Source organism: Pelecanus crispus, chromosome 1, assembly GCF_030463565.1.
Source record: "Pelecanus crispus isolate bPelCri1 chromosome 1, bPelCri1.pri, whole genome shotgun sequence".
In the NCBI taxonomy this organism is placed as follows: domain Eukaryota; kingdom Metazoa; phylum Chordata; class Aves; order Pelecaniformes; family Pelecanidae; genus Pelecanus; species Pelecanus crispus.
The window spans coordinates 14,132,427-14,147,147 of record NC_134643.1 but is presented as its reverse complement, the minus strand read 5'-3'; the positions used below and the strand labels follow the sequence as shown (position 1 = coordinate 14,147,147).

General features: G+C 42.5%; 1 protein-coding gene across 1 annotated transcript in view; it reads left to right on the top strand.

Annotated features, from left to right (window-relative positions):
* The first annotated feature begins 606 nt into the window (after window positions 1–606).
* Window positions 607–14,721, top strand: part of RSBN1L (round spermatid basic protein 1 like) — a 52,418-nt gene continuing 38,303 nt past the window's right edge. Inside the window, exons 1-2 of the mRNA XM_075711910.1 lie at window positions 607–1,246; window positions 14,566–14,679. Of these exons, the coding sequence (XP_075568025.1) occupies window positions 607–1,246; window positions 14,566–14,679 (754 nt within the window). The remainder of the gene's footprint in view (window positions 1,247–14,565; window positions 14,680–14,721) is intronic.

Here is a 14,721-nt window from a genome sequence, read left to right as displayed (position 1 = left end):
TGCAGGGACCCCCCACCTGCCCCCGCAGTAAGCAGTGCCAGGCGGCAGCGCGGAAGCCCGAAACCTGAAGAGTTAAAGGAAACCCGCTCCCCGCTCGCTAGCGCCTCCAGCACCTGCCGTAATGCGCCACGGCCCGACTACCCGCATCCCGAAGAAGCGGCGCCCCGGGACGCGGCCCCTCAGGCCCAGGCCTCCCCCTCCGGCTGCCGCGGCGCGGAGCGGCCCCGCCCGCCATCGCTCGGGGCGGCTGCCTGCCCTGGCCCCGCCAGGCGGAGCGCGAGGGGCGCTACCCGCCGCACCCGCCGGGGCTGGGGACCGGGGCCGGACCGGGACCGGCCCCACACCGAGCCCGCTCCCGGTCCCCGTCGCGGTCCCTGTTCCCGGGCAGCGGCGCCCCCTCCCCTCGCCCCCGCTCTCCGACTGCGCACTCAGGCGAGCCCGCCGCCCCCAATCCCCTGAGAACCCGCCCCCTCCCCGCCCTGCGATTGGCTGATCGCGGCTGTCTCTCCGGCGCCTCCCCTGTCCATTGGGCGAGGCGGGCCCCCCCACCCCTCCCAGTTCTGTCGGTTGAGGCGAGCCGAGAGTAAATAGAAGCAGGAGCGCAAAATGGCGGAGTCGCCGAACCCTGGTCGTGGCGCGGCGTCGCCCGAGCAGGAGCCGTTCGGTGCCAGGCCGGCCCCGGACGCGAAGGTTTCCCGTGGGTCCCAGCCAGCCGCCAAGAAGATGAAGGGAGCCGATGAGAGGAGCCTGAAGGGTACTAAGCGCGTCAACGGTGAAGGGGGCGGTGGTGGCGGCAACGGCGGGAGCAGCAAGCAGCCGCTGCCGCTGCCAGCGGTCGTGCCGAGCTACAGCAACCCCGCGGCGTGGGGCTTCCCCGCGCTCCCTTCTGGGTCCTCCGGGGGCGCGGGGGGCTTCGCTTTCCCTTCTCAACTGCCCCGGAAGCTGCTGTCGCCCGCCGTTTTGCTGCCGTCGTCCGCCTCCCCCTCCTCCTCGTACCAGCAGCACCAGCACCGCCACCACCGGCACCGCCTGGCCCTGGCCGTCGAGGCGGGAGGCTGCGGGAGCGGCGGGGCGGCCGGCGCTGGCGGCGGGAGCGCCAAGCCGAAGAGGCCGAAGGAAAAGCGGGATAAGGAGAGGAGGAAGCACGGGGCCCTGCCCGGGGTCGCGGCGGTGGGCGATGGCGGCGGGGGCCTGAGTGCGGCAGGCCGGGAGGAGAACGGAGAGGTGAAGCTGCTGCTGCCGAAAGGTGAGGGGCGGGTGCTGCGGCTGTGCGCGGCCCGCGGGCGATCGCCCGCTGCCCGCAGCCTGAGGGAGGCTGAAGGGCGGGAAGGGAGGGATGGGGAAGGCTGGAGGAGGTCTCCAGATGAGGGGCAGCACGCCCGGGCTGGGCAGGGTGGGCACGGTGCTGTACGTGAAGGTGCCCGGGGCTGCTGTAGCAGCCGTGTGGGAGCAGGAAATGGTCGTGATGCTCGGGTCGGGCCGTTAGAATGGCTGCCTGCCCCCGCCCCGCCGCAGCGGGCTGGCCCCAGGGCCGCGCCGCTTCCCGGGGCCCCTGCCTGGCCGCCCCCTCGGCCTCCTGCCACCTCCGCCCTGCCCTCCGCAGAGCCGGGGGAGCTGGGCTTGCGGCCGGCCGGCTGGACCCCGGGAGGAGGCCGCTGGCGTTGTGTAAGTTTGGAGAAGGCAGTGGCGGCTTAGGCTGCCGTCAATCCTGTCAAAAAAAGGGGGTGTGGAATTAGCGATGGCGTCAGCTAGAAGCTGCCAGAGGCTTTAGGTTTTCTTACCTATTAGGGAAATAAGGGTGCCTAGTAATTTGCTAGAGATCTGCGAACAAAACTGAATATCTGTCCTTGCTGTGAGGGGAAAAAATGGAGAAGACCACAGTTACAACCCCCTCGCCCCCAATTTTAAAATTGAATCCCGAATGATCACGTTTATTAGCCTATTCATTTTCACAGGCTAAGTCATCGAGTACTAGAGAGCATGCAGCTAAAATTTAGATACTTAGACTTTTGAAATCTCATTTAGTTGCTGCTCCAGGTTTGTTTTATTTTGTGAAGATCACTGGGCTAAAATCTTCCAAGAAATGCTAGAGGCCTTCAGGAGAAGGGGAGGAGTGCTGGGTTGGTTTATTAATGGTGCTGGACAAAAATGGCCATACCAGGTAAGACAAGATTTTAGGTTAGACTCTTGCTAGCTGTGATCAATGGTAGCTGCTTAGGAAGTAAAAGACAATATAGGAAGACAGTACAAGAATGTGTGCTTTTATTTCCGGTGTATGCTTTCCCAGTCTCCAGTGACCTTAAACCAGATATTGATGCTTTTGCGTTTACATTGAAATATGAGGAACTTGAAACATTCACTCCATTACCTAATAAATTATAGCTGTTGCATAGGCTTAGGTTACTTTGATTGTGGTCTATATCTGTACTTACAGGATGACCCAAGCTTGTAGAGAACAATTATTATTACCAGTATGCTTTTTTGTCTGTTGATTACATCGTCTGGCTGCACTTTCCACTGGTTTCCACTAGTATCTTAGTCTCTGATTCACTTACCTTTGAGTATTTTTTTTTTAATTACTTGTTCTTTTTGGTCAGCATGTTGCACGTATCTTTTTGTTCTTGGGATCTCGATTGCTGGTGTAGCAGTGGGATTTAAGTGTGTCATTTCAGTGTTTTCAAGCATTTATTACATTTTTTTTCCTTGTTCCTGTCTGAAAGGTGGCTTAGGAAAAGTCTTCTTCAGAAATGATGCTCAGTACACGTTTGATGTTGGTGAAGCCTTCTTGTTTTCAAGGATAGCTCCTAAGAAACTCCTCCAATATCTTTCTAGCAAAGCTATGGAAATAATAGCCATATTCACTCAGGTTGTCATCGTGTCCTACCAGTGTTACACAATCCTGTTGTTAAATCTCAGAGAACAATATTACAATAACAGGATGACATGTTTTTTTGCACATTAGTAAAAGAAATTGTGACAGTGATGGTGTCAACTGAGTAATTGTTAATTGAACCCTCCTGGAAGCAGTGATATGTCTTTAAAGAGGAGATTCTGCACCTTGTATCTGGAAAGAATATTGTCTCGGAACTTACATACTGACAGGCATAAGTACTTGACATTTTAGTTGATGTTTGCTCAGAACAGATCTCTTCACCTTTCATTTATTTCTTGAAAGCCTAAATACAGGCAACAAATAACATTTTCCAAGGCAAGTAATGCCTGTATGGCATCTGGGTCTCCAGATCTCTGTTTAGAGGAAGTGGTTTCTACAGCTAAAATTTTGTGGCATAATTTCCTGTATAAATAAAAAACTTTATATTCATTAAACTGTCTATTTTTGTGGAGAAGGCTGTAAGAAAGTGAGGTATGCACGAAGTCTTCTGCTGAGAGCAACCAGCCTTTTTAAAGTGGTTCTGTATTTGACTGTAGGTTAAAGAACAGGTTTGTGCTGTTAATCCTGTGAATAATTTACTTTTCAGAGAGGAAAGGAGAAATGCAGTTACGATGCGGGGGAAAAAAAAATGACTGGGGGGTGGCATGCAGAATCCTAAGTACGGAGGAGAACTAAGAATGATGTATTGGGGTGGGAGGGTGGAATAGGTAGAACTTGTGCATTGGGATTGCTGGGACTGTGGCATAGACTAGAAGATACCACAGGGACTCTGGTTGCATCAGTGATGAGTGAATGTGGAATGAGTAAATTTGAGATACTGACCTGAAAGAGGGAGGAAATAGCATGCAAAAGCTGTGTAAGAGAGAAGTGATTCTGATCTTGATTTGGGGCAAAAGATGTATATGTAGGTGCTATAGAAAAGGCAAGGAAGGTTAGAGGAAGGGTAGCATAAAAGGGGAGTGGAAAATTTAGGCAGCTTACAGATACGACATCAGGGTGAAGTTAGAGGATTTTGTATAATAAAAAAACCTGAGAGGCTGGCACACACAATATATAGGGGGGGAGAGGAATAAAATGTGCCCCTTTAGGTGTAACGAGATGAGTTCATAGAAGCTGTCATATGTGTAGCTGGTAATACTTTCTAAAAATCAACCTAATGCAGGCAACTGCAGTCTCCTTTTCCTTGAGTCTGCAGTTGGACAACCTTTTTGCTTTTGGTGCTGTGGAAAATGAGCAGCAACATGGAATTGACAGTATTGATTGTTTTTTCTCCCAGAGCATTCAGAACTGATAGACGTATCAGTGTTGCACCTGCCAGAAAGAAAACGGTGCAGGTGAGGAGACAGAGGTGCAGAAGTCTGTAAAAGAGGCAAAATTATCAAAAGATAAGCAGATGAAACGGGTGAGATTTCCTTGATCGTTTTGAGGCTCTGAAGATGGAAAAACGTCATCCTCCTCTTCGCAGCCAAAGTGGAGATGCATTTCGCGTGGGTACATGGGATGGAATGGAATTCCCAATTGAACTTTGTACTGATAAGGGTGCCGGTGTCTAGGAATGGGGAGGAGTTGCATTTCTAATCAGTGAGCTGCTTGCGTACTCTGCTACATATAGCAGTTACAATGCTTGGAGAAAAAGCTTTACCCTGGTGAGAGAGAGGGAGGGCCTGCATAGACCTTAGTACTGGAGAAAATGAGGAATGAAGCTAGGGGGATCAGGAGGAAGAATGGCAAAATTTGCCTCATGGAATTGCTGGGACCGTGGTGTAGACAAGATAATACAGGGAATCAGGGTGCGCAGTGATGTGGAGTGAATGAATGTGACATCTGGACTTGGAAAACTGTCATCACAGGACTTTGAGTAGTACCAATAGTATTTCCTTAATTCTAACTTAATTACTGTGATGATGATAAAGGATATTGACACTGAGGAGGAAATTGTGAGCTCTTTTACCTGCCATTCAAAAAAAGCTGATTATAGGAGCTGATGTTTGTTCTTTGCTTGCAATAGTGATTACTAGGTAAGAGAGTCAAAAGTGATAGGAAGATGTTAAGCTTGGTTATAGCCGAGATGGATGATGTGTTTAAAGCTCTCTAAAATTTTTGTATTTTCTTCCTTGAACAAGTCTTCATTTACAGATTTCTCTGGTCTTCTAATTAATTGGAAAGATCTTTAACTTGCAGAGTCATAACCAGGCCTTACAGCTTGTGTTTCAATTAAATGAATGGAGTTGAGTGAACCCTTCTGAGATGATGATCTAGCATGCAGGGAATCTGGAAGAACATTTTGCTGTATGCATGATTTAGCCTGCAGATCCGAGGTTTAGGCTGTTTAACGTAAGCTTAAATTTCACTTGTCAAGTGTATTCCAATAGTGGAATTAGAAGTTGTGTAACTGGTTTTGTTTTAAAACATGGTGTGAATCTGACGGAAATGATTACTGTTCCAGTTTATGACTACGCTGAATCAGTTGTTTAACTGATAGTCTGTTTTCTTAACAGTGCAAAGCTTAGCTCAGCCACTCACTGCTTCATCAGATGATGCCTACCCAAAGTTTTTTGGTTTGGTCCATAGACTTGCTGTAAGGCGTGATCGATATGCATGAACCATCTTTTCTGTTTTTCTTGCCATTTCTGTCTACAATTTCCCGTTCCCTCCATTTTTTTTCTTCGATGATGCATTTGCTGATAAGATTACCACAGTGTGCAAGCAGTTACAAAATGAGGCTGGTATTCTTAACTTGCAGATGGGGGTTCCCCATATGAGCAAGAAAGCTGAACATGGTACTGTAGCTCTTGTTTTTACTTCCAGTCTTCTTTTTTTTCCCTTGCCCTGCCCGCCCCCCTTCCTCCTGCTGTCTTTGAAGGATAGATTAGATTAGATTAGATTTCAGGTGGGCATGTATCAGTGATTCTTCTGATAACTTTGTTGCTTTGGGCTGCATGACACTTCTGGGTTTTAAGCTTTCAAGAAATTGCACTTTTCAGCCTTGTTAAGTTCAGTTTGCATCTGGAGGGATGCTCATTTCATAGTCTGACTTACCAAATAGGTTGGAGAAAGTTTTGGATCTTCTTCTTCTCCCTTTCTGTAGAGCTGGGACCGTGCATCTTGCTAGTTAGGCTGTCTTTTTTTTTTTCTTCTGCTAAACATTTACTTCTGTTTACTTCTGTTTCCTTTGCTTTTTTTTTTTTTTCTTTGTGCTGTGTGGCTTGACTCACTTCCCCCTCCCCCCTGCCAAATGCCTTAAATTCAGCCATCATTTTCATTCTTGTAAGGCCTCTTGATCACTCTCTTCTGAATTCTGTAATATATTTCTGTTTAGATACCCCACTGTAATCAGCAATGTCTGGAAAGTGTTTAGAGTTTTAACTGTGGTATACAAGAGGAAGAGGGACTTCTCAAATTTCTTTGGATGTTCGACATTTATATGCAGTTTAGGTTTGAGAGCTGATAGTGATGTTAATATAAACATCCAATGCTGAGATGAATTTGGAGGAGTGTATCTTTCTTCTGAGGGACCCTGTCCCATTTTTGTTTCTATGAAATAACCGTGAAGCTTAGAACAAAATCTTTCATTTTCTAAGCTGGAGAACAGACAAAGCCCCTCCTGTACCCCAGAATCCAGCTCTGTGTGTAATTTACGCAGCAGAAACTTACTCTGCTTGTAGTAATAAATATTTTTTTTTTTAGTTGAAACAAGATCAGTAGGCTGAAACATCGGATCTGAAACATCTTGTAGAGGCCTTGTTTGCAGCTGTCATGTTCTCCACTACCGATTTCTGATGCAACTCCCCAGTGCTTGAGCTTAAGCTTGGCTCGTTCAGTTCCGCATGTAGAAGGTCTGCTTTAGAAGTGCAAAGATTACAGGGATTGCAAAGATTAGATTTACATTTCTTGGAAGTGTTTTGATTCTGAAAGGGGTCTGTCGTCTTTCCCATTCACTGGGGGGCTTGAGGAAATGTTCTTGCTGGGTAAGGGGATTTCTTTAGTCATATCTTGGATTTTAAACTTTTAATTACTGAAAGGAATGTCAGCCAAATATTCCTGGTTATTGGAATGAGAAAGCTATCATGATTTTTTTTTTTTTCTTTTTTTGTGCAGGGGGTTGGTGGTGTGTCAGAAATAATGTATAGGTTTTTTCATGTTCATTGCCAGGAAGCCTGCTCTCCAGTGTACCTTGTATGACTTAATACAAGTGCAGGTGTCAAAACCGTTAACATCGTGGTGTTAAACGTACTTCAGGTATCTGCATAACCAGATAAATGAGGCTTCTTGAGGTTTTATTTTTATGGGTATTTGTATAAAGGGAGGAGAGTGCCAATGGAAGGAACGGTGACTGATGTTCTTGTACTCCCCTCCTCCTCCCCCTTCCCATCAGTTACAATACTGTTGGTGTTAACCATCTTGATGGTGTCCGTTAGCAGTAGTTTGTAAATATTTTGCCTGATGTGCAGTGACAGCCCGTAAATCCAAGGGAGAGGAGAGAGGCAGAATACTTTGAACATAATCTATGACTGACTACTAATGTGGGTTACCATCTGGAAAACTGATGCAAAGCAGCTGCAACTTTTGGCATCTGACGAGGTTGTAAAGCTTGCCTCCTTCAGTGCTGAAATGGACTTGCTCAGTTCCAGCCTCAGCTTCAGGGTGCGAATTTCACAATGTGACAGCGACCATGTTGCACGTAATCCACTACAGGGCATTTCCCGCTTGACTCGTTCTCTATGCACTCGATTTACCTTTTTGTCTGTAGAAAGCTTGCAATAGAGGCAAAGACCTGGTTAAATTTCTGAAATCTGAGTGGAGTGGTCTATGAATTTGTGTTCCTTTATTTACTACTTAGAAAATACCTTCTTACAATGATGGCAGTTATCTACCTAGTTAGGAAACAGAAAATTTTTTCTATAGCCTTTAGTTGTAAATGTCTGTTTACTGTATACAGTGCATATTGCATTTCTTTTATTTATGTACTTAACCCAACATCCAGAAAAGGCAGAATCTTTTGGATTTGATGAGGAAGTATGCATATCACTATGAATTAATTCAGGTAATCATGTGGATTCAGTGTAAAGTGAAAACATTCTTCAGATGCCATTTAGGAAGGTGAGGTGGAACACGTTTTCATAATGGAATTCTTCCTGTCTGTATATAGCACTTTTAAAAATATATGCTGTTGCTGCATTTTGTTCATGGGTGTACTGCTTCAATGACATTAAAACCAAAGAATACAGACTTTTTGGTGACACTCATACTGTGAACTTCAATGAGACATCTAGAAATCTCTTCATTCCTAGGGTGTTGTATTTTCTCCAAGCAGGGATACTTGTTCCTACAGAACTCTGTATTTTAAAAAGTTTACACATGCCATTGGCTTATTTAGTCGAGTAAAAAATAACACTGTAATAATAGAGACTTTTTTCCTTCAGGCAGCAGAGCTTGAAAGCTAAGGAGCAAGCCTAACTCACTGGACCTTCCATAACTGATTCCTACTGTGCTTGGAGTTTCTTACTGGGTTTTTTTAGTTTTTTAACCCTACTAGGGAGTATTTGCCAGCTCTGTTTAGTATGTGACCAGTTATTTCCTGAACAGTGTATTTCTCCATCAAAAGCATATAAAGCAAAAGTGCATTTTGATAGGGGGAAAAACTTCATTGAAAGATTACAGGGTTCTTCCATCTTTACCATGGGATGCAAATTACTTCAAACATTTGGCCTTTAGTTTTAGTGTATTTAGAGGTCCGTAAGGGAATAGGAAGTCTGTGTGCGTGCAGGAAGAGCACGTAGTACAATGAGCAATAAAGTGAGAAGACTCTAAGGGTTACTATGCTACAGTAATGTTTGTCTGTATGTATGAAAAGTTTGTATGTAATAATTACTGTGTTTGTCATAATTGTCCCTAATGTAGTTGTTAAAAGCATAGTGGAAAATATGGATTAATGTGAAGAGACCTGAATATATCATTGCTCTTTGGAGCTAGTCCCTAAAATTCATCAAACGAACAGTAAGATAATGTTTTGAGGACCACTGACTTCTTTGGGTGTTGATGTCACAAGGAAGGTATTGGAGCAGTAGTAAGCGTTGGGCTAAGGGGAGATAGCTATTGGCTGTCTCGGTACGGCATAGTGAGTAGAAGCAGACACATCAGTCATCCAGCTGTGTTCTGGCCACGTTGAGAGCATTGCTTAGGATTTTGGATTATTTTAGGGTTAAAAATTTTGGTATGAGTGATTTGCTGATAAAACAGAAAGTGTTAATTTAAATCTGTAGTAGAGGAACTGGTGTTTTCCCAGGGAGACTTGTTTGATTGCATTTTTTTTTTGTTGGTATCTTATATGGCTATTAAGTATTCCTTTCTGTCACTTCAGATGTGATTCATGGCATCATGATTGACTTTTTGTCCCATTGGAAGAATTGGGATACCAACTTTTAAGATACGGTATTTTCTCCCTTTTCAAAGTAGAGTGGACATAAGAGGAATTTTTTGTGTCTGTTTTGATCCAGTAACAGAAAAAATCACCACCAAAAAAACCCCCAAACCCTGCAACAAACGATGAAATGTTAGACAAATCCTCATATTTGGTACCTGACTAATGTCTTGACTGTCCTTTACCAGAACAACTTTGTTAAAAGGGAGAGAGCAAATAACTCGGCTTAAATAAAACTGAAGTTTATATTGCTGGAATGTGTTGGGGTTTTTTTGTTTTTGGTTTTTTTTTTAATATCTACTGAAATGGAGAAACAGTTATTGAAATATAAATATGCTTAGGTGGCTTCACTTTAAAAATACTGTATAATGTTGATGAATTTTGAAAGGGTTACTATAAATGTTTTTGTGATTTGCTGCAGAACAAATGCTGTGCCTGCTCCCTTTTTTTTTTTTTTTTTTTTTTTAAATTAACCTTTTATTTAGACTAGGACTTTTTAAAAATCCCTCCCCCAAGCCCCAAACCCACCACCAAACACCGCCACCCCCTCCCCTGCCCAACAAAATACCCACACCCTTGTGGAAAAAATTCCAATAATGAACCACAGCTATTTGGTAAGTTGTTCCTGTGACTAACATGTGCCTTTTTTACCAAAAAAAAAAAAAAAAAAAAAAAAAAACCCCAAAAAAAAAACCCCAGAATGGTAATATGGTCATTTATGGACTTATGGACTAGGGTTGTCAGACTTTGGCTTCCAGTCACTGGTACGTCTGCATATGTTGGTTTTTTAGAATGAAGACCTTTTTATTAAAACTTGTTTTCCCTGTTTGAGTCAAATTACCCCTTCACCTTGTTTTGAACTCAAAGTATCTCACTAGCATATAAAACTTAACTTTGTTAATTACTTTTCTGAAGCTTTGAGTTTTTAATCGTTCTGCAAATTGAAACTATTCCAGTGGCAATTGCAATGCTGTGACATACGGAGGTAGTGCTGTTGGCACTTGATGTTCTCTTGTCCTGATCACTGACCATTTGGGTTAGATTATTTCCCCAGGCACTCATTTCATCCTGTTCCCTCAGCAGCTCAAGCTGGTTTTTGGTTTGTTGTGGGTTTGGTGGTCTGGTGTTTTGGTTTTTTTTTTTTTTAATTTGTTAGGAGTAGTATTGGTGAAAGCTAATTGCAGAATATTCTTTGGACGTGGAAAGATTAGTATAAACAACTCTACCTTTTACTACTTTGAGATGCTGTTGCCCTACAAATGAAGTGGAGACCTAAGGTTTTGGATCAGTAGTAGCTGTTACTGGTAAATCTCAAAAAAGCTGTACAAGAGCATTCCAAGTTTTTGTAACTTGTTCAACAGAACAAGTTTTGTCTTGTTTTCCCTTGCCAGCCTTACTTAGTAGTTGTTTATTCTACAGCATGTAGATTGTAAATTGTATAATGTTGGAGGCATTTGTTTTAAAGCTGGATTTTCATGTTTCTTGATTGAGAAAGTGAGATTTGGACTGAAATTATGTATGGCTGGAGGGGATTAATACCTTGTATTAGAGAAGACACTCGGAGAGATACTGATCTGTGGCATTTTTAGAAAGTCCCGAAGAGGTCTAGCCTGTATTGAACTGTATAGACTTTATTGGGCAGCATCGTATGGTGGCAGCAGTTAGTATGGAGACTACTTGGAGAATTGTACTTTCCCTTCCTTTTTAGATATCTGTGCCGTACGCATATTTTAATTGTTTCTTGACTATTATGACTATCGGATGCTTCTAAATTTACTGACTTTGCAGAGCCAGCATAGCTAAGTTGCAACAGATTTTGTAGTAAACTCAATCTTAAAATAATTTGGTTGATTTTTATCTCTGCATCCTGTTGAAAGCTGTGAAATGGAATATCTATCACTGAGGAGAATAATGTGCAGAATCTTGTTTGAGAGTTGTGTTTGAGTTCTGCCAGCCAGACTAGAAAATACGTATTTTTACTCATAAACTGAAGACATTTGAACTAAGAATTAAGACCCAAGTGTTAATCCATGGAATGATTCTCATTTTGACATAGATTTTTTTAAAAAAATTATTATTATATTCTGTTTCGTCTTTATGTCAATATTTATTTATCTTTTTTAAGGAGAACTCTACTATATATTGCTTATATATTCTCTGGGCCTGAGCATTTGTACATTTAAATTGGGATTCTCAACTGTTCTTTACTTGCCTCAGGCTGTGCACTGGTTTTGTTACAGTACTGTGATTTCTAAAAGAGAAATACTTAAGTTTAATTTGTGTCAAACCTTCCTCAGCTGCATTTACATTGTATTGGCAATCGCTTCAGGTATCATTTGCTTGTGGCTGTTGCTGGAGGAGGTCACAGGACACTTCCATTGTTTCTTTTGTCTGGAACGTCTCACCATTGACTCTGCTAATTGCTTTCTAGATGAGAAAATAAACTAGAGGCTTTCAAAAGGTTTCAGCTTGTTCTCTGTCCTTACGTGTTGCTTCTGGCAAAGCTGGAAGATTCATTGGCCTGTGATGCTATTCATGAGCCTGCAATAAAGGATTCTTTCAGTCTTTCTCTCATCCTCTTTCAACAAGGCTCAGCATTTGTATATGCTCTTCAATCTTTCTTTGATTCATAAGTGATAGCAGAAGTCAACCGTGCCTCTTAACGGTATGCAAATGTTGAGGTAAAATCTAGGTCTTCCCATGATAATTATATTCCTGGCTGAGTTGAACATTCAGTGCAGGTTACAAATCAAGCCTGGTGTTACTGCCTACTTGCTGAGTGAGTGTCTGCTTTCAGAGTGTGACTTAAATTCCTGTTATATAATTTTATTTCCTACTTCATATTTCTTAAGTTGCAGGGGACTTACAATTTGGATGTTTCTTTTGGGGGAGAAGGACGCTGGAGAGGAAGTTTCATGTCTGCTTAAGCTGCTTCTAGGTTTGTGTTGCTTAGAAAAACTTGTTTGGATTCCATGGTCTGCTATACAGATGAATCTGCTTTGTCATCCCTTCTCATTGAACTGTTAGATGGCTGTTCTTGGACACGATTGTTTCAGTCACTTAGAACTAAGGCTTCTGGACAGTTTTAAGTACAGCTACCTTATTCCATATTATTTTTGTGCCAGCATAGCTTTTATTCTCTCCCCACTGCTTATCCTGATATGTGGATAGACAACAGACATACCTAAATTGCCATCTCTCTTGGTTTTTATTTTCTTTCTTAGGCTCTTCCCAAAATAGTTCCTTCATCCTAACAACTGCTAGAGTTCAAGTTCTGTAGCCTTACTAGAAAACTCCTAAAGGGAGAGATATGAATGCTGTGGAGTCATTGTCACAGTATTTGTTTATGTGGATTACTGTCAACCCTTTGCACCTTTTAACTATTAATATGCTTCATAAATAGTTTGGTTATGGGAGACTCTATATTGTCTTCTAGAATTGAAGGCTTTTCTTTCGTTTGGTTCTGAGGAATATTTTTGATTTGTTAGTAGTGAAGATACCTGCTGCTTCTATTGTTGTGAGGAAAAGTAATTGGATTTCTCTTTGCTTACACGTGGGGTTTATAATGCAAGTACCATAAATAAAACATCAGGATTGTCTCTCAGCTGTGTTATTGAGAAAGCATTCTGAAGCATAATGATACAAAAACTCGCAGATACTATTCTTCAAAGTCCGAACCTCTCCTCAAGAGGAAACGGAGTCTTCAGAAAGTTCCCGAAATAAAACTCAATAGCAACAAAGTTACTATTAAGCAGGCGTTCTTTATTGCAGCGCTGGGCAGCACTGGGGATCGTTCCACCATGAGTGCTCCAACGATTTGGCAAACTTCCAGAGATTTTATACTATCAAGTTATACATATTCATATGATTTCTGGGAATTCATCTACATAAACATGAGATTTCTTGGAACTCATTAACATATGCAAATGTCTAATCCGCAGGCGTAGTCATCCTCTTTGGTGGTCTTCAGGGGTCCTCTGGTGGTCTCCAATAGTCTTCTTCACTTGTCCGCTAGTTGAACTTTTGGGCTTCCTTTGTCCATTTATGGTCATTCGAATTAGCTCATCAGTCCTTTGGCTTTGGAAAGCTACGAGACCAGCTCTTTGAGTGCTTATCTCAGCACGGGGGTCCTGAGTCTATGTTATCAGTGTTTTACACAGGAAGCCTAACAAGCTTGCTCAGGGTCCGCTTTAATCGTGCCAGACAAGGAGTCACATTCAGCAGATAACTAAAACCATCTGAGTCAGGTATTGTCAGAGGTTTAGCCCTTTCAATAACATTATATAGAAACTTGAAATCTGATTCCCTCTTTCCTTGTGGAACTTAAAAAGCCCAGTATACTCTTGGAGCAGGTACTTGGCTTCAGGCCAAGAAACTAGGCGTGAAGCACTGGTTGCAGTGCATCTAAGCCTAGTAAAATCTGACTTCTCTAGATGCTTGGCCTCAAAAGTAAATCTAAACTTGGCTTGAAAAGATTACTCCTTGAAGTTACGAATTCCTCTGGATCTGGTATTTTTCATGTAGAAAGCATGCCTAAAGGCTCTGCTTTTGTATGACAACAATGTAAAAACCTGGAGCGACTTGACAAGAAAGTAAATGAATAATGAGACTGCTCAGGTAAGCTGTTGCTGATTGTAAGCAAGTGAGGGAAGCACCAGTACCTTATATCTGCTATGTAAATATAGCACATTTCATGTGTGTGTTAATTACATCTTACTGCTATTAATGCGTTAGTGTAGCCTGTGAACTTAATGTAAAAGATTTTGCAGTTGACAAATTAAGTCTTCATTCCAAGCTACTTGCAAAAGCCATTAAGTTTAGACTACGTGAAGGTAGTTATGTGAGGTTTCTAGTGTATATGCACACCCAGGAAAATACAAACCATACTCTTTTTCCCCTTTTCTTATCTGATGTGTGTAGTTTGAATTTCAAGAAATAAGAGCTGACTACAGATGCAAAATAAGGGCAGAGGGTAGTAGGAGTAAGCAAAAATTGTTAACTGTATACAGTTAATGTGCTGAATTGTTGCATTCAGTTCTAACATAATGGAAACAAAACTTGTCTGAGTTAAATAAGCTTATGTTGGATTATGCAACAGATAAATATTAGCTTTTCAATATTTTAAGTACTGGGATTTCCTTTTAACTCCTCCTTTTATCCTCTTAATAGAGCTTACATAAGAGTAATATGAAATGTGCATGTGACAATTAGTTTTCCATTCCTACTTAATTGTAAAATATTTGCATTTCAGCTCAAATCAAAGACAAAATTAAAGAAAGGGAAAAGAAGCAAAAAGAGAAGAAGAAGCACAAAATAATGAATGAAATCAAGAAAGAAAATGGAGAGGTCAAATTATTGCAGAAAGGTAGGTTCAAACCATGTGGCGGTATTTCATTCTAGTGCTTTA